The sequence below is a fragment of the Aulostomus chinensis genome, chromosome 5, assembly GCF_037954235.1.
Source record: "Aulostomus chinensis isolate RoL2024-O1b breed Wild chromosome 5, RoL_Achi_v1.0, whole genome shotgun sequence".
Lineage (NCBI taxonomy): Eukaryota > Metazoa > Chordata > Actinopteri > Syngnathiformes > Aulostomidae > Aulostomus > Aulostomus chinensis.
This window is the reverse complement of record NC_141324.1, coordinates 19,054,807-19,079,961: the sequence shown is the minus strand read 5'-3', so window position 1 is coordinate 19,079,961 and position 25,155 is coordinate 19,054,807. Positions and strand designations below refer to the sequence as shown.

At 42.1% G+C, this 25,155-nt stretch overlaps 2 protein-coding genes across 6 annotated transcripts in view; both read right to left on the bottom strand.

Annotated features, from left to right (window-relative positions):
• Nucleotides 1–194: 194 nt before the first annotated feature.
• LOC147261612 (tetratricopeptide repeat protein 39C-like) lies at nucleotides 195–7,484 on the bottom strand. Of its 2 annotated transcripts, XM_086203724.1 has the most exons (15): nucleotides 7,351–7,483; nucleotides 7,028–7,282; nucleotides 5,851–5,899; nucleotides 4,828–4,956; nucleotides 3,662–3,776; nucleotides 3,182–3,581; nucleotides 2,717–2,885; nucleotides 2,536–2,629; nucleotides 2,348–2,455; nucleotides 1,835–1,944; nucleotides 1,533–1,656; nucleotides 1,350–1,447; nucleotides 1,160–1,264; nucleotides 1,036–1,074; nucleotides 195–794 (listed from the first exon to the last, which is right to left on the bottom strand). In XM_086203724.1, exons 2-15 carry the CDS (start codon nucleotides 7,180–7,182, stop codon nucleotides 705–707), a joined length of 1,785 nt encoding a protein of 594 aa, XP_086059850.1. In that variant the 5' UTR covers nucleotides 7,183–7,282; nucleotides 7,351–7,483; the 3' UTR covers nucleotides 195–704. The 2 variants fall into 2 exon arrangements, with proteins under 2 accessions (XP_086059850.1, XP_086059849.1); XM_086203723.1 differs by having other exon boundaries at nucleotides 7,028–7,484.
• Nucleotides 7,485–9,553: 2,069 nt separating this feature from the next.
• LOC147261611 (laminin subunit alpha-3-like) overlaps nucleotides 9,554–25,155 on the bottom strand; it is a 55,559-nt gene continuing 39,957 nt past the window's right edge. For 2 of the 4 annotated variants that reach the window (XM_086203715.1, XM_086203717.1), the window contains 36 exons: nucleotides 24,532–24,650; nucleotides 24,362–24,442; nucleotides 24,187–24,281; nucleotides 24,056–24,112; nucleotides 23,822–23,973; nucleotides 22,907–23,017; nucleotides 22,700–22,811; nucleotides 22,443–22,610; nucleotides 22,153–22,349; nucleotides 21,937–22,053; nucleotides 21,554–21,708; nucleotides 21,315–21,456; nucleotides 21,126–21,225; nucleotides 20,924–21,040; nucleotides 20,665–20,835; nucleotides 20,426–20,577; nucleotides 20,160–20,351; nucleotides 19,935–20,083; nucleotides 19,650–19,812; nucleotides 19,430–19,557; nucleotides 18,855–18,999; nucleotides 18,677–18,772; nucleotides 18,423–18,574; nucleotides 18,223–18,340; nucleotides 17,968–18,108; nucleotides 17,748–17,878; nucleotides 17,023–17,157; nucleotides 16,824–16,944; nucleotides 14,752–14,885; nucleotides 14,153–14,333; nucleotides 13,875–14,033; nucleotides 13,577–13,742; nucleotides 12,814–12,968; nucleotides 11,413–11,506; nucleotides 11,211–11,330; nucleotides 9,554–10,934 (listed from right to left, as the gene is read on the bottom strand). In XM_086203715.1, the coding sequence (XP_086059841.1) occupies nucleotides 10,792–10,934; nucleotides 11,211–11,330; nucleotides 11,413–11,506; nucleotides 12,814–12,968; nucleotides 13,577–13,742; nucleotides 13,875–14,033; nucleotides 14,153–14,333; nucleotides 14,752–14,885; nucleotides 16,824–16,944; nucleotides 17,023–17,157; nucleotides 17,748–17,878; nucleotides 17,968–18,108; nucleotides 18,223–18,340; nucleotides 18,423–18,574; nucleotides 18,677–18,772; nucleotides 18,855–18,999; nucleotides 19,430–19,557; nucleotides 19,650–19,812; nucleotides 19,935–20,083; nucleotides 20,160–20,351; nucleotides 20,426–20,577; nucleotides 20,665–20,835; nucleotides 20,924–21,040; nucleotides 21,126–21,225; nucleotides 21,315–21,456; nucleotides 21,554–21,708; nucleotides 21,937–22,053; nucleotides 22,153–22,349; nucleotides 22,443–22,610; nucleotides 22,700–22,811; nucleotides 22,907–23,017; nucleotides 23,822–23,973; nucleotides 24,056–24,112; nucleotides 24,187–24,281; nucleotides 24,362–24,442; nucleotides 24,532–24,650 (4,869 nt within the window). In that variant the 3' untranslated portion in view covers nucleotides 9,554–10,791. Of the gene's footprint in view, nucleotides 10,935–11,210; nucleotides 11,331–11,412; nucleotides 11,507–12,813; nucleotides 12,969–13,576; nucleotides 13,743–13,874; nucleotides 14,034–14,152; nucleotides 14,334–14,751; nucleotides 14,886–16,439; nucleotides 16,560–16,823; nucleotides 16,945–17,022; nucleotides 17,158–17,747; nucleotides 17,879–17,967; nucleotides 18,109–18,222; nucleotides 18,341–18,422; nucleotides 18,575–18,676; nucleotides 18,773–18,854; nucleotides 19,000–19,429; nucleotides 19,558–19,649; nucleotides 19,813–19,934; nucleotides 20,084–20,159; nucleotides 20,352–20,425; nucleotides 20,578–20,664; nucleotides 20,836–20,923; nucleotides 21,041–21,125; nucleotides 21,226–21,314; nucleotides 21,457–21,553; nucleotides 21,709–21,936; nucleotides 22,054–22,152; nucleotides 22,350–22,442; nucleotides 22,611–22,699; nucleotides 22,812–22,906; nucleotides 23,018–23,821; nucleotides 23,974–24,055; nucleotides 24,113–24,186; nucleotides 24,282–24,361; nucleotides 24,443–24,531; nucleotides 24,651–25,155 lie in introns of those variants that run through there. The other 2 variants (XM_086203716.1, XM_086203718.1) reach the window with 2 other exon arrangements.

Here is a 25,155-nt window from a genome sequence, read left to right as displayed (position 1 = left end):
CCATGCATGGTGCATTCTTCCATCACACGCACACATTTAACATGCAGGACTTGAGGCCTCATCACTGTTGGACCACATCCACTCGGGCAGGTCTGGATATTCTTTTGTCTATCATTTCTTCATGCGGTGATGAAAACCACATTACTGACTTGATGTCCCATTTAAAATACGATACCCCATCGACTAATGTGGATAAAGCAATATTCAATTTATTGGCTTAAAACGTACAATATAAAGGAGAACTCATTTACAGCAAAGATTACCACTGTACATTGAATAAAAGGTGAAAAAAACAATTCCGCTTAAAAAGGGGGCTACGTTAAAAACTGTAATTTCAGTAGTTGTACCATTGATATAGCAAAGCTTTTCAAAAATGATTCATTTTAATTGTTTTATGTGCCATTACTCACCATGACCTGAGGTGTCTCCAAATCAGCAGATAGTTCATTTATACATCTGACTGTACAAGCATCTGCATCGAAACTCAACCATGTAAAGGAATAATAATAATAATAATAATAATAATAACTGCATGTATCGGGTCATGCAGTAACAGATTAGCACCTCTTGTAACAGTTAATAAAAGACCATACTGAACATATTGCACACATATCTTTACATGACCCAGAGGCTCAATATAAATATAACAAAAAAATAAAACCCAGAATGGTGTCGTGGCTTTTTCCAGTTCATACGAGGGCAAATCAAGCTTTGGCTGCAGCTTTCAGGGAGGCGAGAGCCGAGTGGATACGAACGTGGAGCCTGTTCTCAAAGTCATAGCCGGCATAGTCCTCCTGCAGCAGCCAATGGAAAGAAAAAAAGAGAGAGAGACAGTCTGTAAATGTTTGGGTTTTTTTTTGAGCTACAAAAAACCCTTTATTGGGCAACATTTGACTAATAACTACAAATCTATCTGATAAAATGAGGTTTTGCTCTGATAGAAGTGTGTGAGCAGTCATGAGCAAATTAAAACTTGTTCAGAGTTACGTTGTTTTGAGAAGGAAACGAACTGAGCAATAAAGGAAGCCACTCTACCTTGGCCTGTAGCAGCAGCATCCGGCCCTTCCCTGCAGACTGAGGGGGGGGGGAGAGAGAATCCTGTGTTTTATCTCCTCAGATGAGGTCAGTGGTCTCCATGTGTCACAGACAGAAAACTCACCTCTGGAGAGTTCAGCAGCACGCAGCCCAGCTCGTAGCAGGAGTAGGGCTGCACGTACGAGTTGCTCAGAAGACCCACCTCGTCCCGGGCAGCAAGATGGAAATACTACAAACCGTAAAGTTTACTGCAGTAATCCTACAGACACAGTACTGCATTTAGCGTGCACACCCCCTTTGCACTGTATTACTACCTGTATGGCATCTTTGGTATTGTGCAGACATTTGCTGATGGCGCCAAGCAGTAAGTGTTTCAGCCCTGCACATGAGGCATCATCAATCCCCTGCAGGACTGAAGGAAGAAAAACACACATCAGCTAATAATGCACTAAAACTGCAGTTTTATTGACTATCATCCATGAGGAAGAGCAGAGCACCTCGTATCATGGTGTGCAGCTTGTCTGTGGAGCAGTTGACCAGAGCTTTCCACAGGTAGAGAATCTCAATCACTGACAGGACGCACAGTTCTTTGGATAGACCAGGGATCCTCAGCTTCTCAGCCTGGCAGTGCACACACGCACGCACGTACACACACACACGCACGCATGCACGCACACACACATGCACGCACACACACACACACGCACGCACACACACACACACACGCACACACACACACAGCTGACTTCCAGGTTTTTCTAGTCATGAATTGGTAGGAGACGGTCAGCCTCATACTCACCTTCTTCATGGAGAACAGCTCTATCTGATTATTCTTGCGTTTGAAGAGTTTTTGGACATCTTTGAAAACAGCGAACGCTCCCTCCAGATCTCCTGAGGCTCCTTGGCACACTGCACTCAACAAACACGACAAACACACTAATGCAGGATAATGACACACATGCAGGGAGTCAAGAGGACAGATGGGAAGAATAAACACACTGATGGAATGGCAGGACAGCAAAATTTGGTCAGAAACACCTCGAGAAACTGGTGATGGGTTACTGTGAGGACTAAACAGTGTTACCATGGTGACAAGGCCATGTTTGATATTTCACCACAGAATATCCTATGAATGCTCTCTATTTCTGGGTGTTGTTTCATCTCATGGGGCTTGTTGTTGTCTGGACAGTTAAAAGATTTTAATGGTGGCCAGCAACGACGTCTACAGTTGGCAGTTTGCTGACTTGCGTCAGTAGACAACCAGTTTGCTGTCTGCCAGGTTACATCTGAATAATGAATGTGCTCTTCCTACCTCCTGTTAAATAGGCGTAGTAGCACTGGGACCAGCGAGACTCGTCCTTCAGTCTCTCGAAGGCCTTGTAGGATTCTCTGTAGTTCAGTTCAATCATGTTGCACCAACCTGAAATATCCCACGATCACAGCATTGGAAGCTGACCCCTGATGACTCAGGGGGGTTGCAATACAGAGGGAAACTGTTACCTATTTCATATAAACAGACGTGCTGAATCTCCCTCTGGTCGGAGGCCAGCTCTAAGGCATCACTGAAGGACGTCAAGGCACTGCTGATCTGGCACTGGAAAGAGGAAGTGGCCTCTTACTTGTACTTTCCAAAGTCAGCGCAATCAACCACATGAGCTTCTTTCTTGACACGTGTTTTTACCTCAAGACGCTGGACTCTGCCTTTGAAGAACATGAAGAGGGATGAGTTCGGATAGACCGCCTCCCTTTGCTGTAGGATGGATTTGGCCTCCAGCAGGCCAGTTTGTGTGTCTGTGCCATCCAGGGCAAAGAAAGGCTGCACTACCGTGTGGTACCACAAGAGGGCCAAGCTGTGAGGGGACATAAAGAGAGAGAGGAATGAGTGGGAGTGCATACAAGAGGCTTCATAATCTGTTCTAACATGTTGCCACCACAAGAAAGCAAGACATAAGATTCAATGACAGACTTGAAAAAAGTATGTAATTCATAATATGCATTCTATGAATTCAGGATAATTCATAGAATGCATATTATGAATTACAATGTGGATAAAATAATGAATGTATATTATGAATTATCCAGAATTCTTTTGGACGTATTACAGTGACAGCATCCCAATAACAGATACACAATCTCACGTACTCACATAGCTAAGGGGGCCTTCATGTCCTTACTTTCACTGGCATAGGTGAGCGCCGACAGGCCTTGAAGCCGGTCACCGGGGAAACCCAGCAGGTTGACAATCTTCAGTAGGTGTGGCGGCACCATGGAGATACACAGGTGGAAGAGGCCATAGCCGAAGCTGACCGAGCCTTTCAGCCGGTCCAGAGTCTCGGGGCTGATACTGTCCAGTCTCTGAGACGGCCTGGGTGAGGATGAGCGGCTGTGGTCGGACGGATCGGAGCAGGACGACAGAGACGGGGACGGCATCGCTTGTCGCTCGGTTGCCCTCCTTCTGCAGCCCTCCTGCAGGTGTGTGATGTCACTGTAACATTTGTTGTAGACTTTCCAGGCTTTCCGGAGGATCCACCCTCCTTTGATGTAGGCTGCCGGGAGAGAAGAAGTCAGCAAGGGTTCAAGCAAAATCTCCTTCAGTGGTTCAGAGTCATGAAGAAGATCTGTTTACCCGACAGCTCCTGTTTGATGAAAGACAGCACAGCTAAGTAAACCTGGCAGTCTGCTATGATGATCTGCCTCTGCAGTCGGTCTACTGCTGCCGCCCCAGACCTCTGAGAGTCCACCTACACACACACACACACACACACACACACACACACACACACACACACACACACACACACAGAGCTTCATATCCAGGAAAACAGAAGGGTTTAGGAAGGAGGCTAAATTTGGGGCCTCATTTATAAAACAGTGCACAGGAACGCCGACTACAGATGAAAGACAGAAATATCCTGACATAGAGGCAGAGTGCACGTACATCCTACTCCTGTTTGCCTTTAGAAATCTTAGTCCAGCTGGAAGTGCGCAGGTAAAATCTGCCTCACATGCTGCCCTCATTCAACGCTCAGCTGGCAGTGGATCCTTCTTCAGTGGTGCCACAACATCAGATAACATCTTTCATAACTACCGAAGGTCTCTTCTGTCATTCTTTGACTTGATTATGATCCCTTCTTTTTCATATCATCACCTTCTTCAAATAATGGCTGAAAACAAAACAACTCCTTCTGATGTTTTGTCTCCAGTTTTGTGTTTTCTGAAAAACTCAAAAAATGACTTAGGAGATTATTTTAAGAAGGTGACGATATTAGACAGGGGCGGCTCAGTGGTGCAGTGGTCAGCACTGCCACCTCACAGCAGGAAGGTTCCAGGTTTGAGTCCCGGCTCCATCACAGGATCTTTCTGTGTGGAGTCTCCATGTTCTCCCTGTTCCTGTGTGGGTTCTCTCTGGTACTCCAGCTTCCTCCCACAGTCCAAAGACATCAAGAGAGGACGAGGCTGATTGATACTCTAAATTGACCGTAGGTGTGACTGTGAGTGTGAATGGTTGTCTGTCTCTATGTGTTGGTCCTGTGATGGACTGGTGACCTGTCCAGGGTGAACCCCGCCTCTTGCCTGAAGGCAGCAGGGATAGGCTCCACCCCCCCGCGACCCTTAACAGGATAAGCAAAAGAAAATGGATGGACAGATGATATTAGTCCTACACCTGGGTCATTACAAACACTTTCCCGTTAGGTTTGTTTTCATAAATCCCAAAGTTTGCCTGAAAAGAAGTTTACATCTTTCTTTTTTTTCATGTGTGTGTGTGTGTGTGTGTCTAAATGTAATACTCACATTTCTCCTCATCTTGTTTTTAATTGTTTCAATAACACCAGTGTTCTCACTCTCACACAGCTTCTCAGTGGCTTTGAGGTCCTCGAAGGCCAACTGCATTTTCTCCTCTTCAAACGTCATCATGGCGTTCTACAGGGGGAGGAGAGAGAGAACAGTCCTGATCAACATCTTAATACCCAAATTCTTTGGGCCAAAAATCCTGGATTTGATTTTTGGATTCAAACAAAGAGCAGGAAAACAAAAGCTTACTCTTTGAAGTTTTAGACAAAACTATGTAGAAATAAGCTGCTAAGAAGAAATGTCACCAAAAGGCTTGGGTTGAATAATAACGATGATTTCCAGGCTACCGCTCTCTTACAGTGCCTTTCCTGATTGTACTTTCAGTTACTGGGGAAAGAGGAAATATTACCTGGTGGATATAATGCTGATTTCATTATTTTCATAGTTTGAGCAATCAACATTGAACAAAGTATTTAACTCATCCTGTTGCAATGGCTTTGCTCTGACCAACTCTATCAGCTGTCACCACTGAGTGGGTTCTCTAACATCTGGCTGCTATTTGAAGAGGGTGTCGCGGGTTTGGTTTGCTGGTCAAGATCCCCTCTAACGAACGTGATATCCCGAATAGTAGAAAAGAATAAAAAGAGAACGAGGAGATAAAACTGACGTGACAAGCTTCTCTTTTTAAAGTTCATCATAAATTATTAAATTAAATGTATGGAAGAGAACTGATTTAAAATATATCAATATTTATCAATATTTTTAATTTAAATGCTGCCTACAGTCTTTGTTGTTGCGTTTGAAAAGCATTTATAATTAGTCGCTGCGTAGAAATATCAGCCAAATTATTGTTATGTAATCTGAGTGAAAGCATAAAAGCAGCAGAAACCCCAATTCCTGCTGCAGCTTCGTGGTTTCCCACTGTTACAGAGTCAAAAACGTAAGCCGGCAACATGAGAGAGAAACTCCTTGAAACTCAAATCACAGAATTTCCATCAGCACAAAATCTGCGCCTCGACTCACCAGAAAACTCACAAAACTGGCCCCGAAACTCATCAGGGGACTGTAGTTCCTGTGACAGGGAGACAGGAGAGGTGTTGTTTAGAGCAGGTGACATGCAGGCACGTGATGGGTGGAGCACCCAGAGATGAGAGCGGGTGAGTCAGGAGCAGCATCTCTGTACCCTCCCTGAGTGCTTCCTGCTGCTGCCCCTTTCACTTCCCTCCTTCTTGTTTTTTTTTCATTTTTCCCTGAAGCAATAAAAACCGGATGGCACCCAGCGAGTAATGCAATTAGTGGGAGAGGTGACATTCAAAGCTTTCTCCCGGGGGAGGGGGGGTCCTCACTGGGAGGGCTAACCTTCAGTAGCATCAACATTCAAGACTCCAGATAATCAGCCATCATCATCATCATCATCATCATCCTGAGAATAGGACAGCAGGTCTGGAGACGATCCTGCAGCCAGGAAACGGTCACATGTCCAATCGATAAATTACATCTGGAGCCGAAACATCAAAGGAGTGGAATATCAGATCCGCAACTTTAGATTCGACATATGATCAAAACGGCAAAAGGTTATTGAACCAACGCCATCTCGCTTTCATTTGTTTAAAGGCATCACACACATTTATAGAAATTTTGATTAATTTGAGTTGTCATCCTACATAAATACGTGAAACACAGACTGTACTCTGATCCAAACGGCACATCTACGTCACGTGACAGAATCGGTCAATAAACAAATACTTATAACAAACTTGCTCAAAGTTACTGGCCTGACAGGAATGTCTGCATTTCTCCTCTCAGTGTGTGTGTGTGTGTGTGTGTGTGTGTGTTCAATGAGAGGACAGGGTGCCTTGAAACTGCACTGTCGTGCTGACACTACTGGAGAAGAATCACTAGGCTGTCTGGATATCACAGGATATTTTTGCTACTGGTGTGTTTGAAGGACGTATTCGCAGCTTGTGACCGGGTCATATGCTGCTGCAGCAGGCGAGCGTGACCCGGATCTGCAGCTTTGTTTTCTTTATTTGGGTACAGACGGAGCTAACGGGGGTGTCTTCCTGGCTCCATCTCCGGCTGCCATGACGTGAGCCCCGGGGAGAGTGGTTGACTGTCGGTATCCAGATGTTTACATTACACAAACACACACACACACACTCCCTCTCTCTCTCTCTCTCTCTCACACACACACACAGACCTGTATGCCCTGAACAGCTCGTCGCTCTCCTTGAACCCATTGTTGAGAAGCATGTTGATTCCTTTCAAAGCAAGCTCCGCGTCATTTATTCGCTCCGTCTTCTCCTCTTCCTCTTCCTCCACGCTTCCCCGGGCTGGTTCCGTCGGGTCCGCCATTGAAGTATCCGACACCGGACTGCGAGACGTGAATGTGGCCGGCGGACACACAAGGGGGTAGGAGGGAGGAGACGTGCGGCTTGTCTGGCTACTTTACCTGCTACAGGCGGAGTAGTATCAGCCGGTGGCGCAGTTCTGAGGAAATGCGGTCTCACTCATATTTATTACCTGGGAGCGAACAGGTTTGCCGAACTGCAGCCGAGCAGCATGAGTGTGCCAGTGTTGGCTGCTGCTGACCACCAGGTTCAGTCGCTGCTCTCTCCGCACTTTACCGCCTCGCCTGACGGTTGTTGGTGTGTTCAGACGTAGTGTGCTGGCTTCAGGGTACATCGGAATTATGACACTTCCGTTTAAGTCACGCAGACACGAAAATTAAGTAAAGGGCACAAAACAAACTCAATAGAAATTATGTAAATTAGTCCCATCTTATAGATAGATATTATTACTAGACTGGACAAATCAATACCAGATATTATGACTGGACTGGACAAATCAATACTAGATATTATTACTGGACTGGACAAATCAATACTAGATATTATTACTAGACTGGACAAATCAATACTAGATATTATGACTGGACTGGACAAATCAATACTAGATATTATTACTAGACTGGACAAATCAATACTAGATATTATTACTAGACTGGACAAATCAATACTAGATATTATTACTAGACTGGACAAATCAATACTAGATATTATTACTAGACTGGACAAATCAATACCAGATATTATGACTGGACTGGACAAATCAATACTAGATATTATTACTGGACTGGACAAATCAATACTAGATATTATTACTAGACTGGACAAATCAATACTAGATATTATGACTGGACTGGACAAATCAATACTAGATATTATTACTAGACTGGACAAATCAATACTAGATATTATGACTGGACTGGACAAATCAATACTAGATATTATTACTAGACTGGACAAATCAATACTAGATATTATGACTGGACTGGACAAATCAATACTAGATATTATGACTGGACTGGACAAATCAATACTAGATATTATGACTAGACTGGACAAATCAATACTAGATATTATGACTGGACTGGACAAATCAATACTAGATATTATTACTAGACTGGACAAATCAATACTAGATATTATGACTGGACTGGACAAATCAATACTAGATATTATTACTTGACTGGACAAATCAATACTAGATATTATGACTGGACTGGACAAATCAATACTAGATATTATTACTAGACTGGACAAATCAATACTAGATATTATGACTGGACTGGACAAATCAATACTAGATATTATTACTAGACTGGACAAATCAATACTAGATATTATGACTGGACTGGACAAATCAATACTAGATATTATTACTTGACTGGACAAATCAATACTAGATATTATTACTAGACTGGACAAATCAATACTAGATATTATGACTGGACTGGACAAATCAATACTAGATATTATTACTTGACTGGACAAATCAATACTAGATATTATGACTGGACTGGACAAATCAATACTAGATATTATTACTAGACTGGACAAATCAATACTAGATATTATGACTGGACTGGACAAATCAATACTAGATATTATTACTAGACTGGACAAATCAATACTAGATATTATGACTGGACTGGACAAATCAACTCCAGATATTATGACTGGACTGGACAAATCATTACTAGATATTACTACTAGACTGGACAAATCAATACCTGATATTATTACTAAAATGGACAAATCAATACTAGATATAATTACTAGACTGGACAAATCAATACTAGATATTATGACTGGACCGGACAAATCAACTCCAGATATTATGACTGGACTGGACAAATCATTACTAGATATTACTACTAGACTGGACAAATCAATACTAGATATTACTACTAGACTGGACAAATCAATACCTGATACTACTAGACTGGATAAATCAATACCTGATATTATTACTAAAATGGACAAATCAATGCTAGATATAGTTACTAGACTGGACAAATCAATACCAGATATTATTACAAAACTGGGCAGATCAGTATCAATTACAGTATCATTAGTAGACTGGACAAATCAATACCTGATAATATCCCTAGAATGGACAAGTCAATATAATATACTCTCCTTTCAACTGGTGAATCTCGCCTGTTGCACGATGACAGTGAAGGCAGCATCAGAGGGGGCGTGGCAGTGTTGTTGACGTCCAGCCAGCCAATCAGCATCCACGGCTGCCGTCCAAACGTGAGACTTTGACATGTCTTTGCTGTCTAGCCGCTCTTCCCTCCGGACCGTGAAGAAAACACCTCGGACGCGCGATAAGAGAGCACCACTTTATCTAAATTTATTCAAGTTTTCCATGAATAACACTACTCCCAAAATGTAGGTGTTTGGAGATAAATTTACAATATTGGCACATTTAAACAGACTTCCCACAACCAAAATTAAATATTAAACCTATTTGAAAAACCCTTATAAATCATTTTTATCTAATCTTACAATCAAAAAAAAAAATACACATTGTGGAGAATAATTCAACAATAAAACCTGAATGGTCTCAAAAATGCATACAAAATCACTTATTTTTACACTGTTTATGGCACTGTCAAACATTTATAAAGAAGATTAATATTGTAGATATCACAAAATGCTTTACAAGTCAGTGGTCACAAGAAGGGAATGCATGTTTAAAAAAAAAAGCCAATGTCCAGTTTTCATGCATATTTTCTCAATTGCCTTTTTGCACTAATGTAATACGTGGGTATTAAACACTGTCAGAGGGATTTAAACACAACAAATATATATTATAATTTGCAAGGTAATGGTCCCAAACATGACTGACACATTAATTAAAGCATCTCTATCATGAGCCACAGAACATCCTGATGCATGCAAAAGGAATGCAAAATGAATTCAAAACAATAGTAAAACAATCTGGAGGGGGTGAAAATGTTTGATTTCACTGAAGAAGTTTACTAAATTATAAATGATAGAAAGTGAACAATAAAACCCCTGAAAATGCTGCTAATGAATCGAGCATCATTGCTGTAAACCGCAAAGAATTCTACACACGTTTTGAGTCCAACCAACAAAAAATAAAGATATTTAATGATAACGCTGATCTCTATTAAAGCGGCATCACAAGAGGCATTGATTTATTTTTTTTCTTAAAGTGCTGGGTATCTGCAGCCCCGTCAAATCACAAGCTTATTCAGTAGCGTTTAACTGTCAAAGAATGAATGGATCCAACTCATCCCACTGGAAAACAACTTTGTTGATCTTACCATGAAATAAATACATGTTCAACGGAGCAGCAAATTATCATGAACCTGTAAGCTGCACCTCCTTTTACACACACACACACACACACACACACACACACACACACACACACACACACACACACACACACACACACACACACACACAAACACACACACACACACACACACACAAACACCCCTCATGATATCTATACATTCTTACACTCAGACACATTCTTGTCTCGGTAATAGATTGCACATTGGAGGTGGATGTGGTCCCAAGGTTTGATGATGATGATGACGATGATGATAATGATGATGATGATGACGGGAGTCCGGCGTGTTCAGCCTGGACACTCCTTCAGGTTGACTGGACCAGACACTGCAGGCAACCTGTTGAAGGAGACGGTCTCGCCATTGATCTTCATATCCTGGATGCATCCCACATATGACGTCGTGACCGGGAGCACTGACTGCAATGATGTCGCTGCAGTAGAGGGAGAGGTAAACATATTCCAGTAAATCAATAATATTTTTCTTTTAATCTTATTTCATTTAATCTGGTATGAAATCTTGCAAGGAAAAAAGTGTAATCACTGTGATGTTACGTTACAACACATTGATTCATTACTTCCAGAGCCCTTTAGCGCATTATGCCTTTTTTATGCTTTAGGCTTATGTGTTGTCTTTTAAAAATATCTTTTCAGTGTATTTTCACATTTGATTCAGTGAAAACAGTAATTAGAAGTTAACAAACACTCACCAGGAATGCCACCCACATACAGGGGGTCTTTGGTCAAAGTAGTGGTGGATGCCGGTGGTCCAATTTTGTAATTATCCATCGTATCCACGTGCAGTTGAACAACATTTTTCCTCTTGATTACTACAAGAGGACAATGAGTTTATATCACTGCTTAGATTAAGCTGCTGTAGTTTTAACAGAATTTTCTGTCAGTGTGTTTTACCTGAAACTTTGTGAAATGTTCCGTCACATAACGAAGCTTTTGGCCGCACTGACACCATGAATTCTCCTTTCCCGTTGTTCACCTGTGCTACCACCTGTGAAGAGGAGTTCAGGGAATTCACTTCAAGAAAACACACCTCACAGAAGCTTCAGGAACCATTTCCTGTATCTGTGTCACATGGGTCTGTTGTAACCCTGCCCCTTTAAAAGACCAGTGGCAGATCCTGAGTCTGTTCCCTCAGGTGGGAGAGAACAGTGAACTCCCCAGAGGTAATTTGGACCAATTTTTTTCATGCTGCATATTTTCAAAATGTTCTGGTTGCTGCCTCTGGAACAGATTTGGTGACACATCTCCGTTGGTGTTGATATCACTTACCAACTAGATGACAAGTTTAACAGCAGGCTCAAAAGTGGTGTAAGGAATGGTGGTGGTGGTGGTGGTGGGGGGGGGACCATGCCCACTCCAGAGACAGGAAGTGTTTGCCTGGGGTAACCCAGGGCCATACTAATTTGTGGTCCGGTTACTAAAAGTACTTCACTCACATGTTACCCTGTGTCACTCCGCCACCTGGTTTAATCATTAAAGATATAGGGATTCAATATATTTGAAGAGCAGGATAAATAGAGATTTACATAATTATACAAATATTAATTCATATTATTATATATGGGCTGCACGGTGGTGCAGTGGTTAGTACTGTGGCACAGCAAGAGGTTCCAGGTTCAAGTCCCGGCTCCAGCACAGGATCTTTCTGTGTGGAGTCTCCATGTTCTCCCTGTTCCTGTGTGGGTTCTCTCTGGTACTCCAGCTTCCTCCCACAGTCCAAAGACATCAAGAGAGGACGAGGCTGATTGATACTCTAAATTGACTGTAGGTGTGACTGTGAGTGTGAATGGTTGTTTGTCTCTCTATGTTGGCCCTGCGATGGACTGGCGACCTGTCCAGGGTGAACCCCGCCTCTCTCCCGTAGATGCTGGGATAGGCTCCAGCCCCCCCGTGACCCTTACTAGTAAGGAATAAGCGGAGGACGAAGATGGATGGATTATGAAATATTTTATGACATATGTCTTACAAGTGGCCCCTGGGCCCCACGTTAGGAAACTCTTCGTCTACCCTTTCCTATCACTATTGCAGCTTACAACACGTCATCTTTCCTTGATAATCATTTCTGGTAACAGAGGTCATAGGAGCTAATCAGACTGGGCGGAGCTCTCAGGTTCCTTTTTCACACCTTTTCCCGTCTTCCAGGGAAAAAGAAAGGACAACATTGACGTGCAGGTACAAGTGTGCACATGCCCACACATTCCTGAGACCTGAGACCTTGTTTAGGCAGGCAGGGTAAGTAAGAGTATGTGTGTGTGTGTGTGTGGGGGGGGGGGGGTGACTAAAGTCAGGTCTAACCTCTCCTCTGAGCAGGTAAATACTCAGGTAGTGGCCCGTGGCAGGTCCGTACTGAGTCCGGCTCGAATCGCCCACATGAAGCAGTAGTCCAGTTAACGTTCTGGGACGAATATTAAACAGCAGCTCAAAACTGGATCCCACAACGAAGGAGTCATCTGAAATGTGAACAAGCATCATCATCATCATCTTCCTCATCATCATCATCATCTTCCTCATCATCATCATCATCTTCCTCATCATCATCATCATTTATCAACACGTCTTTTCCCGGAAAAACCTGACATGTAACTAATTTGCGGGTAGTTTTAATTGGAAGGGCAATTTAATTTGATGCTAATTATAGAGCGAATGGAGACAGTACTCTTTAATTAATTAGTTCCACTTAATTTAACCTGGAGAGTATTTAACTGCAGCACAGTGGGTCAGCAGAACAAGCAACACTCAAATATGTCTTCTTTTGCAGTTGCTGTACTTGAAATATTACATTTTATCTGACAAATGTGATTGAAATTTGTCGTGTTTTCATATTCATTTGATTTATTTTGGAGCTTTTGTCAGGTTTAATTTTTTTCCTCAGGATCCGTCTAGAATGTATATTCACATTGTCTGTTTAAACATTCTTTTTTCTTTTTTCTATTTAAAAAATCCCAAAACAAATGTTTTTTTTTACATGCACACAAATGTATAACATTTTTAAAAATAAATCGATAAAGCTTCTAAAATATATGAAATAAGGTTGAAATTTGCGAGAGTAATAACTCACTGATGATAGCGTGGGCTCCATCCCCTGAGAAATAAGCCCCTCTTTGTGTGGGACCCTCAAAGCAGGGGCCGGCCCCGTGATTGGTGGCTGGATTCGACATCGGTGCTCCATTCATTTTAAAATTCCGGATACAGCCGGAAATGCTCTGCTTTGGAAGAAACTTTGACTGGAAGAAAAGAATGAATACATATCATGATCATGTAAATATAACTCTGTGTGTGTGTGTGTGTGTGTGTGTGTGTGTGTGTGTGTGTGTGTGTGTGTGTGTGTGTGTGTGTGTGTGTGTAGTTCTCTTCACCTTTAACTCTTTGTGGAGTGACTCTGGAGCACTGCCTACATACACAGGTGATATGAAGTTCTTCATAGATGCCAACTCAGCAGCTGTCAGCTGACCATCCTGAGCTCTGATGCCATCTACAACCAGCCGGAACTTCTTTTTCTCTAAACTGAACATGACCTTTTAGACACACACACACACACACACACACACACACACACACACACAGACACCAAGAATGAATGGAGATTAATGGTGTCAAACTACACCCGACGCGTGTGATGCGCAAGTCTACTGACCGAGTGCCACTTTCCATCATTGTATTTCTCCCTGTTGAAGATTTCACTCTGTTTGCCTACAGACAGTCTGATCCTGCCTTTAGACATGTACAAGGCGAGGTGAGAGTGCCCCCCTCTGGTAGCGGCGAAGAACAGCAGGCCTTCCACAGACCGAGTCCTGACATCCAGAGAGAAGTGGGGCCTGGAGGATCATAATTTAGATAAATAAATAAATGACAAAAATAATTCTTGAGACATCTATAGCACTTAAAGTAGTACACCAGTATTGTTTATCAGGAAGAAGAAAACAAAATAAAAAAAAAACATGTCATGGGATGCAAGCAGTTTTTAAAAGGTGAGGGGCTTTAACAAAAAAAATTAACAATTATTTTTGACCCTACAAATGGCTTCTTTTTTTTTTGCAAACAACAAAACAAAAGGAACAAGAGACAACAACAAAGCACCATGTAAAGCATCACGTGATCAATCATCATGTAAATCAATCGTGTAAATTAAGGTCAAAATCGGTGTGTTTGCAGGACGTTTTGAAGGAGAACAGGAATACGACGACTGTGTATTTGCATGTGTGACTATGCAGCAGGGTGGGACAGATGTCTCACCTGGGCTGCAGCACCTGCAGTGGAAGGCTGTAGCTCAGGCGGCTGACAGGACCCCCCATGTGATACGCGTGTTTAACCTGGACAGCTTGTGGACACGGTGATGAGCTCTCATTCATCACTGCCATCATGACCTCCTGCAACAGCACAAACACAAACGCTCAGCACGAGCATACATGGAGATGGACATGACGTCGTCGCTCTGCACGCTGTCAATAAAGCTTACATGTAGTTAGTGGCTGGTGCTTGTGTGTGTGTGTGTGTGTGTGCGTGTGTGTGTGTATGTGTGTGTGTGTAAATATCAACATGTTCGATTCTCTACTTTGGTTGCACTGATGTTGTTTCTGATTTGGACAACAGTCAGAAGGATTGGATTGATTTTATCAGCTGCTTAATTACTGCAAACTTAACGGATGTCAGAAACCTGCAGAGTAAATTAAATTGAAGCAAAGGGTTGTTACATTAAGACTGATATCTGTAGCTGATAGCATGATTTTTCAGATTTCACCATATACTCACTATATACACAGTGGAACTACAGAGGGTTTTTGCTTCAGTTGTGTGAAAAGAATTTAGTTAAACTCAATTAATATAATACACACACACACACATATGTATATGTACATATGGTTCCTGTTGAATCGTGATATTACACATGAATCATAAAGTCAAGTACATTTGCAGGTTCCTTTTGGTGTATTTTTCACAGCAGCAGAATTCCCTTGTGATACTGATCTGTGCACCTTTGTGCAACAAGAAATAATTAGGGTGGGTGGGATGGTGGTGGTGGGGTGGGGTGGGGGGGGATCAGAAGAGAAATGTGATGATCAGCTGTGGCGAGTTGTCTTTAGGAGGGGGGGGGGTATGTGAGTGAAGAAGAAGACCGTGTGATATGGTAGTATTTTACAAAGGAAGAGCTTCCCAACTTTTTGGGGTCATAATGTATCAAAGTGCAACAATAATTATCCAACCTTTTCTCTTTCTAGGACATCGTAAGTTAACATTTTGTAGCCACATCACTCATTTGTGTTGATTACATGTGGAGTTGTAAAATTTGATCAATTTAAAGAGAAAACCTTTTTTTTTTAAAAGGCAAATGTCAAAAAAACAGCATTTGCATTTTTTTTGTGATTATGACAGAAAATGAGGTTTTAGGCAATAGATTTCTGAGTTGGGCTGTGGGCAAAGGAGCATTTTCCATATTTTTTTTGACATCTTACTGAAGATGCATTGTGAAAATAATCAGCAGAGCAATCAATCATGAAAATAATCAGTAGCAGTCTTTTTATTTACAAATTATTTGATATTATATTATATATAATACAAGAGATCACAATTTCATGAGAGTGAAGAACAGAAAATGTTGAAAAAAAATGCAGATTTTTGATATCTAATATTTTAATTTACTATATAAATACTGAAAGTTACTGTGCTCATGAACATTAGTGTGAAAGTGATGGACCAGGTTGTGTGTGTGTGTGTGTGTGTGTGTGTTTGTGTGTGGGCGTGTGTGTGTATACAATCATGAGGTGTTAGCGGGGAGGTGCTTGTGAACGACTGTTAGAGAAGTGGCTTATGACTGCGTTACGTGGAAGAACGAGAAGAGAGGCTTCACACACTTGTATTTGTTTCAAGTTTTAAATAGAATAAACAGATCTGATGAGATGATACAACACATTTAGTCGCTCTCATGATGGTTGATAGGGTCATGCAACTCTTTATTGAGGAAAAAAAAAAAACTGGGATAAAAGCAGCAGAGCATCGAGCTGCCGGATTTAGATTCTTGGCAGCAGGCTCCCTCTTCTTCATCTCTGGAAATAAGGCAGCAAAATAAAACATCAACAACAACAACAACAACAACAACAACAACACTCTTTTGATTCACTTAAGATTCGCCATATTCATTAATTGCATTCTTACTTACTGGAGACCTTGAATTAATCGCTACAACGATGGAAGAAAAGGCAAATACTTTGCTTTGTAATAAAACGTGAATTGTTTCATCCCATCGGCAGGTTGTTTACGAATGCTCAACAGGCTACAGTGACTGTAACGGCTGTTGACGACAGTCTCACCTTATTAGAGATGCGATCGAGCATCTGCTGGACAGGACTGTTGGCTGTACACACATCCAGCAGGACGTCTCCGCTCGTCGTGAAGTGGCTTAAGTCTTCAGCTTTGTACAGATTACTTGGCCTGCAAAGAGAATGAACGTTCAGATGGGAAATATAAACACATGACTACAAATAATCCAGATTGAGAACGGTGGGTTACCGTCTAGTGTAGAGGTTGGAGACGCAGCCTTTGAACTTGTTTCTTCCCAAGTAGACGTTGTTGCCTGTGCTGGGTATGTCCATGCTGCTGCTCAGAGCCTGACCCTTGTCTTCATCATCGATCATTAACTCGATCCTGCCCGGAAAAACAATCGGATTTACCATCAAGTAGTAGTAGTAGTAGTAGTAGTAGTACGACTTCCCACGTCATACATCTACCAAAGAGGTCAAAACCACTAGAGAAAACAAAAATTGAAGCACTTCTATAACTTGATTCTTCTTAAATACCGCAAATGGATGTTTTTATTCTCGAACCAATATATCAGAATGAAGCTACGTGTTGTGTTGTGTTGTTTTTGTGCAAGCATATCAAAATCTTGCTGGACCATAAACAAAGGAAACAGTTTCATTCATTCAGAAATTATATCATTCTTGTATTGATTTATATTTTCATTTATATTCACCTCATGAATCTGCAGTCACTCGCAGGTTTTGAAGAAACAAACTCAAGTTTATTTATCAAGAACCTAGAATGTGTAAGCATATCTCCAGAAACGTGGACTTCCACTGTCTGGTGTCAAATGCATGCAGACAAAACGGCCAAACAATTTTAACATTTAAGTGTAAATTAAATTTAATCTGCAACAGTATCAAATCAGCAGATAGGTGCATCGTCCCAGCTCTAATTTCTATCCTAATTACACACGAATGAATTAAGTTTTGTACCTGCCGCCTCGATTGGTCACAGTCAAGTAATGCCACTGGCCATCATTGTATTGCTTGTTGGATTTCCACATCTTGTTGTTGAAAGCGAGAACCACGTGGCCGTTTTCTATACCGATATTAATGCCGTTAGCCTGGAAAAGATAAAAAAAATAATAATTAAATTCAGATTCCAAAAATCTCAATGATAAATACATTTGATTAGAAGTAATTCAAGACTGACCAGCTGCTTGTTCTGCAGAATGAGACCCTGATTCTCACTGCTCTTGAATCCCAGGGAGACGGTGACATCATTGGCCAGACTGAAACCTGTGAGGTCGTCTGACAGGGAACTCCCTGTGCTGAATTCTGCTTTACGAGAAATCTACACCGGGGAGAGAGAGAGAGAGAGAGAGAGAGAGAGAGAGAGAGAGAGTCATTCATCAGTTTATCTGTTGACGGCGTGAACCTGAATATAAAAGACAATGTGAGATCATACCAGGGAGTCCTTGGGGCAGCCTTTACTGATGCCCACCGCCTCATCAACAGGTTTAAAGTCTTTGTTCAGCTTCAGGTTCTTCATGCAACCTTTGAATGGTTGAATGCTGATGTTATTCCTGCAGACGGGCAACAAAATCGGTTAGTATCGGTTTGAACGGCTGCTATTGGGAGGAATCAGAGGAAAACTGGAAAACTTACTTTTCCCTCAGCTCTAGTGGTGCACCTCCAATATAATATTCTGTAAAGTCATTGCTGAACGTAGCTTGGGCTGAGGCCACCTCTTTTTTGGTACGGACTGTGAACTTTCCTCTGTTTGTAATAATGATGAGGATTTCTGTCCAGTCGCTTGTCTGTGCAAATAAAGAAACCAAAAACAAAACCATGAGCATACAATCCTGTATTTGCTGACGTAATTGTGCGCGCACACACACACACACACACACACATCTTACCGGGAATATCTTCTCATTATTTGTCGCAGGCTTTTCAAGCAAGTTGCTGTGCAGGAATACAACACCCTGCTCAACGGTCACAGCGAAGTATGCGTTCTGCAATGAAAGAAGTTAGTTTCTGCACATTGAAGCCGATTAAAAAGCATCAAATACAATCCATGAAGTAACAACAACTCACATCATTTCCTATGTATAGGAGCAGACCGTTTTCTGAGCGGGTATAGACGGACATGCTGATGAGGATGACAGCTGCTTTTTTATCGATAAATACTCTGCCAAATCCCGTTCCTTCGTAGTAGTCAGAGTCCATCGGAGGAACGTACCTGGACAGAAAACATCAAATCACATATTCGCTGTATATTCTTATGTTGAACTGTTGAATAAAATACGTTTCAGGTTGTCTTTCCTTGTGTGTCTTGTCGACACAAGTCCTGGTGAAAGAACGCATCGCAACTGTAAAATCCAGGCAAATAAATAAATAAAAATCCGATTTGAGATTTAGAAATGTATGTTTTTAAAGAATTTAATTTCCCTTAAAACAAATGATTTGAACCAAACGTGCATGTTCCCTTATGTGTGGAGAGTTTGATTTGAAAGAACTACGATGCTTCACGTGCAGTATAATGGTACTGCAGGAAGTACTGCTATTTACTATTTCAGTAACATTTCAGTTCTTGTGGTCAAGGTTCCAACACCTATTGTGTGCATGAAAGAGCAGGGTGCAGAGGTGACTTAGTCCCAACTGTAACCAACCTCTTGCAGGGCGTCTCCAGATTGATGCTGGTGGCCTGTTTGAAGTTATAGAGGCTGACAACTTTGTCATTGACGGAGGAGAACTCGATGCAGCCCTTGTAGTTGGGGAAATTGAGGGATGAAGGTGGCTGAGGAGAATCAGAACAAAGAAAGTTAGTTTTGAGAGTTTAGTTTCCAGTGATTGTGATGTTGTTGAGTGGGTTTGGGTCGGGGAGCTCACAGTGAAGTTGTCGGGGTATCCTCCAACGTAGAAGACAATATCCTCAGGGCTCAGGTCCAGGAGGTTCTTGCTCTCTTCTCCCTGCTTCGTGCTCTTGATGGTTTGACCGGGTGTAGTAGATGTGATGTCTTTGGTGAGGATCATCTCGGCATCTTGATAGATTCTAAATTGCGAGAAGCCAAACAAACAATCTTTCTTACTTAAAGATGCAGAGACATGACGGGGGCTTTGTTACACACGGCCTGAAATGTTTAAGAGACTTCCAACAAAATGATGTTTGTTTACCTGTGGAGCTCCACTCTATCAAACTTGGCTGGCTCAGATATCGACGTGGTGATGAGGCCTGTTTTCATCTCGTATTCCACTCCGTTGAGCTTGTACACGCCGTACAGCACGCTATCCCTCAGAACCATACCGATGTAGTTCTTTGAAGACTAAAGAGACAGATTGTTTAAGCTTTTTTCGTGGCAATGAAAGTAAATCGAAATCATTCCAAAGAAAGCCACTTACATCTTTATTGCCGAGGTACAACACAAACATGTCTGATTTTTCTGGGATTTGTCTGCGTCGGCGTCCATCTCCTCTGCCCTCAGGCCTCTGCAGGGACAGCGACAGGGCCGTGTAGGCCTTCAGATCCTCCAGGTTCTTTGGTGCACGCAGCTCCACATATCCGTCGCCTGAGAACTTCATTGGGATCACAATCTGGAGAGAAGATTAGGAAAATTAGACGGGCATGACACAAAAATACTGAATATAGTAAATTTAAAGAGCCTCACCCTGTTGGCTGCGTCGCGAGCTTGTTCAATAAGCTCCTTGATCTTCTTGATGTTCTCGGTTATCGTGCTCAAGGGTGAGAACTGTGATGTCAGGTTCTCGACCTCAGAGATCTTGTCATTCAAAGATGGGATTTTCTTCAACAAGTCCTTCACTAAAAGTAGAAATGCAGTATTTTAACATTGGATCTCTCGCATTCATGATGTAAAAAAATGATCATAAACTAGCTTTAAAATCTCACCTGACTTATCAACATTGTCCAACACACCGCCCAGATTAGAATCTACGGGACTGACACTGATCTTGTCCATTTCCTTCCTGATGGCGTTCAGTTTGTCCATTGTGTCGCTGGCTGTGTCGTTAGCCGCAGCCGCCTTCCTCTTGGCCTCGTCGATCATATTAGCGATATCATCTGACGGCAAGACACAGATAATAAGGCGCAATGAAGAAAAAATGTGTTCAAATAAACCCAAGTGTCTCGTCCAGTCATGATGTCATACCTCTTCTGATGTTGTTCAGTTCGTTTTGTGTACTGAGAAGTTGGTTCTCAAGAGCTTTCTTCTTCTGGTCAGCGTTTTTCAAACGATTCTTCACATCATTGATGTCGTCGTCAGTATCTGTAAAGAAAAGTAAAAGTGAAAATCAGACACGAAAATTCCGCGTTTTTCTAAAAACAAACAATCTGACAGGAGAAGAAGTTACCCTGGAGGTTTTTCTCTGCAAATTTAGCGTCCTGCAGCAGGTCATCACCCGTCTCTTTTAAAGTTTTTGCTTTTTGTGGGAGTTTCTCTTTCTTAACATTCTAGAAGATACAGAAGAATAAAAGTATAACATAAATATCCACTAGTCCAGAGAAATGCACGTGTTCAATGTTTCCCATCCGATGCGTACATTCAAGGCCTTGTCTGCTGCATCTTTAGCCTCGTTAGCTGCTAACTCAGCATCTTTGATGGCGTCCGTGATGTTCTTGTAGGCATCAATGGCATCCTTGGCGTTACGCACTTCAGGACGCCCACTTGCGTTCTTCACAGCCCTGCCACACCGCACAAGGGTGGAAATTTAGAAATGTCTTGTAGTTTGAAATTGTTTCATTGTTTCAAGACATTACCAGTGGATAAAAGTAGACTTACTCCTCCAGCTCCCTGGCCAGCTTGTCGAGGTTTCTAGCGTGGTCCTCTGCTGCCTCTACAATGTCGTCATTGGCTGCTGCCTTAGTAATCTCATTTAGCTTCTTGCCCAAGTCTGTTTTGGCACCATCCAGCTGTGCAGCCAGCTGTTCATACTCCTGCAGAGGAGAAGAGAGGGAAAGCAGGTGAATGGTTGCGAGTTACTCATAACACCAGCGAATGTTGTTTACTTCTGCTGAGAGCACAACAAGCAAAAGTCCTGATGATTATCTGAGTCGGCTGCATGCTAGGACCTGACTGCTAGCTGGTGCGTGGTTGTTATCGTGTGATAGCTGCAGTGTATCCAAATGTTTTAGCTAATTGAAGAGACTATTTGTCAAGTGTACCTTTTTACTGTCGGAGAGGGTTTTCACCAAATCTTCTGTTTTCTGCAGTTCATCCTCTGCCACTGCCATTTGGTCCTCGACAATCTTCCGTTCTTTCTTTAGGTCGTTGATACGTTTCTGTCAAACGCACAACAGTTTTATTAAGAAGCTCGGGTACTCACCTGTAAGACATTAATACGGCCACGTAATATCTGTTTCCATGCCAACTGCTTTTACCTGCAGATCTCCAAGAGCCTGAGCGTTAAGTCCGTTCTGAGCATTTGCTTTTTTCACCAAGTTAACAGCTTCCTTCAGAGCATCATCCAGATCCTTCAGCTTGGCCTCATAATCCTTCAAAAGTCCCCGAAACTTCCCCGCTGCAGCCTCGTTCTGGTCACATTGCTTGGTCACGTTAGCTTTAATATGGTCAAGCACTGGATGATAGAATAGAATACATGAAAGGAGGTCAATCCATCATACAGTGATAATGGACCATGGTTCGCGCTTATAGAGCCCGTGAGTCATACGTTTCTTGGCCTCGTCTCTCTCTTTCTCGGCAGCAGTCTTCTGGGGGGTGAAGTTCCTTTTCTCCATCTCCTTCACCATGCGCTGGGCATCTTCCAGAAGTTTACCCAGGTTTTCAGTGGGCAGTTTATCTCCGCTGGTGCCTGCCTGCTCCTGCTGATCAATCAGTGCTGCAGATAACACACACGCACACATTCAAGTTTGTGCCCATAAATCAAACCGATTCAAAGCTACAAACAGAAAAAGACACTGCCTTTACCTATGATTTTTTTGAGCATGTTGTCAATGTCCGTGTTCACATCTTTCGCTCTCTTGTTGGTTTTATCGACATCTAAAACTGCCTTGTCAGCATCAGAGGCCCTCTTATCCGTCTGGATGAAAAAAACAAACACACAAACCACAGAAATTTTAGACACATTCAAACACTATCATATACTGATTCAAGAAATTGTCCCTAGAAATCAACCTTGTCTTTAAGGGAGCTGATGTCATCTCTGAGTGTGAACATGTCGTCTTCCAGCTGCTTCACTCTGGATTTTTGGTTGTTGACGGAGGAGCTGAATTTGTTCACCAGATTCTGTATAAAAAAAAGAGAGACAGAGAAAAAATAAAAAATCAAATTAAATTAAAAAAAAACAAACAGCTACATAATGTCAACTTCAGATAATACAAGGAAAGAATTATATGGACGGAAGAGAAACAGAAAGCCTTTATGGTCATTGGAGAACAGTAGTACCATTAAGGGGAAAAGTATACATAAATAAAATATTAAAACAGATATACATATGTAGCACTGAGTTTTAACACAGAATTAAAAAGTGTAGTTATTGCAAAAGAACAGTAAATGTTGATCGAGCAATAAAAATCAATATGAATACACATACTATATACATACAGCTGTAACACTGCGTCATGCTGCCATGTATTCACATTTAAAATCTATTATCAAAGCTGTTGTGGTAACTACACTTTTTTTAGATAACAAAATTGGAACATACAATCAAGATTTCCTGTGGTGGAGGCGTGTTGGTGCACATGCTGAGGGACTAAACTCACTGAGATACTTATCAGCAGGGATCTAGAATGTTTGTATAAACGCACTCATTCTGCCAAGCTATTCGTGTGTGTGTGTGTGTGTGTGAGTGTGTGTGTGTGTGCATGCGTGAGTGACTGCGTGCGTGTGTGAATTCATGTCCGTTCCTGTGCCCTGTGTGTTTAAAATTGACATGAGAAATGTAACGTGATGGATGATTTTTTGCTTGTGGCTATGAACTTGGCACCAGAATGCGTCTAATTCATTTTGGCTTTTCTACCTGACATCGTATAAGAGTGTGCAACTTGTTTACGTCTGCAAGTGTTTCTCTTTTGTCTGCCATGTTACCTTCATGTCCGCTATTGCCTTCTCCAGCTTCTTCATCCTGTCCTGGGAGGAAGTGCTGGTCGAGGCGTTGTCCAGCCGAGTTTGGATTCTCCTCATCTCATCATCCAGCTTCTCCAGATCGTTTAATAATGTCTGGGCACAATTATCACACTCTGGGGAACAAAGGAGGATTTAGCTGACATCTATCATTAACTGCACGTAAGAGAGTCCATACTTTTATATTTGTTTATTCACCTTGGCATTGCTCATCTGTGTTTGTGTCTCCTGGCTCCAGTGTGTCCTTACAAACTGCTGAAACAGACAATAAATGTTAGATTCGAACATATTTGAAATAGAGAATATAGAATATTAGATTTGAATCTAACATCCAGTCCTGGAGTCACAGTCGTTGCCAGAACATTTGCAGGGCTGGCATCTTCCACCTGGTGCTCGCGGGTCACCATAGAAACCAGGGGCACAGCTATAGGACAGAGATCAGATAGTTAGATGGGACAAAGTGACAAAATAAGTTTCATCTCAGCCAGTCCTCAAGACACTCACCTTTCACATCTCTTTCCGGTGTAGCCCACTTTACAGAGGCACTCAACATCCCCGAAGACTTCACCACACCCTACTGCAAAACTGTAGAACGATAGAGCGATTATCATTTTATTCCTGAAATCCATTTTTATATTAATTATAAATCTATTTGGTGCTATTTTTTCACTCACTTGTTTGCGGGTGAACTGAGGGGGCACGGGCACGGTCTGCACGACCTCAGAGCTGCGTTACCGTAAAAGCCTTCTTTGCAGCGTTCACATCGGTCCCCGGCTGTGTTATACTGACAATCCTGCAAAGGAAAAATAAATTCATTAATTCAAATATTTGCAGAGTAAAGTGAAGAAACAAATTGTGTGCACTGCAGCCAGACTTTAACATGCGTGCTCCACCAACTCAGCCACTCATCAAGTATTTTATTTCACTGAAGCCAGGAATGCAAGCACCCGGAGGGCAAAGACAAGAGACGTTGCCCTGCCAATCAATCATAAAGAATGTGTTTGATGTACACAGAGGAGGGAAAACGTTCACCCACATGTGTCCTTTCTTGGCTGCTAGGGTGGGGATCCATGCATGCATTGCACACACAGGCCTGGTCTTGAGTTTCTTGCATAATAACACAATCGAGTCGGCTGAGATTTTAAAACAGGCTTGTTTACCCAACAAGAAGAGTGATGAACGAGAGGGGCCCTAAAGGGAAATCTGGATAATGCTAATTCCTCTGATGGTGGTGATAAAACAGAAAAGAGGCAGGGCTGGATAGTAAAAGTGTGACGAAAATGTGAGTTGAGCAGTCT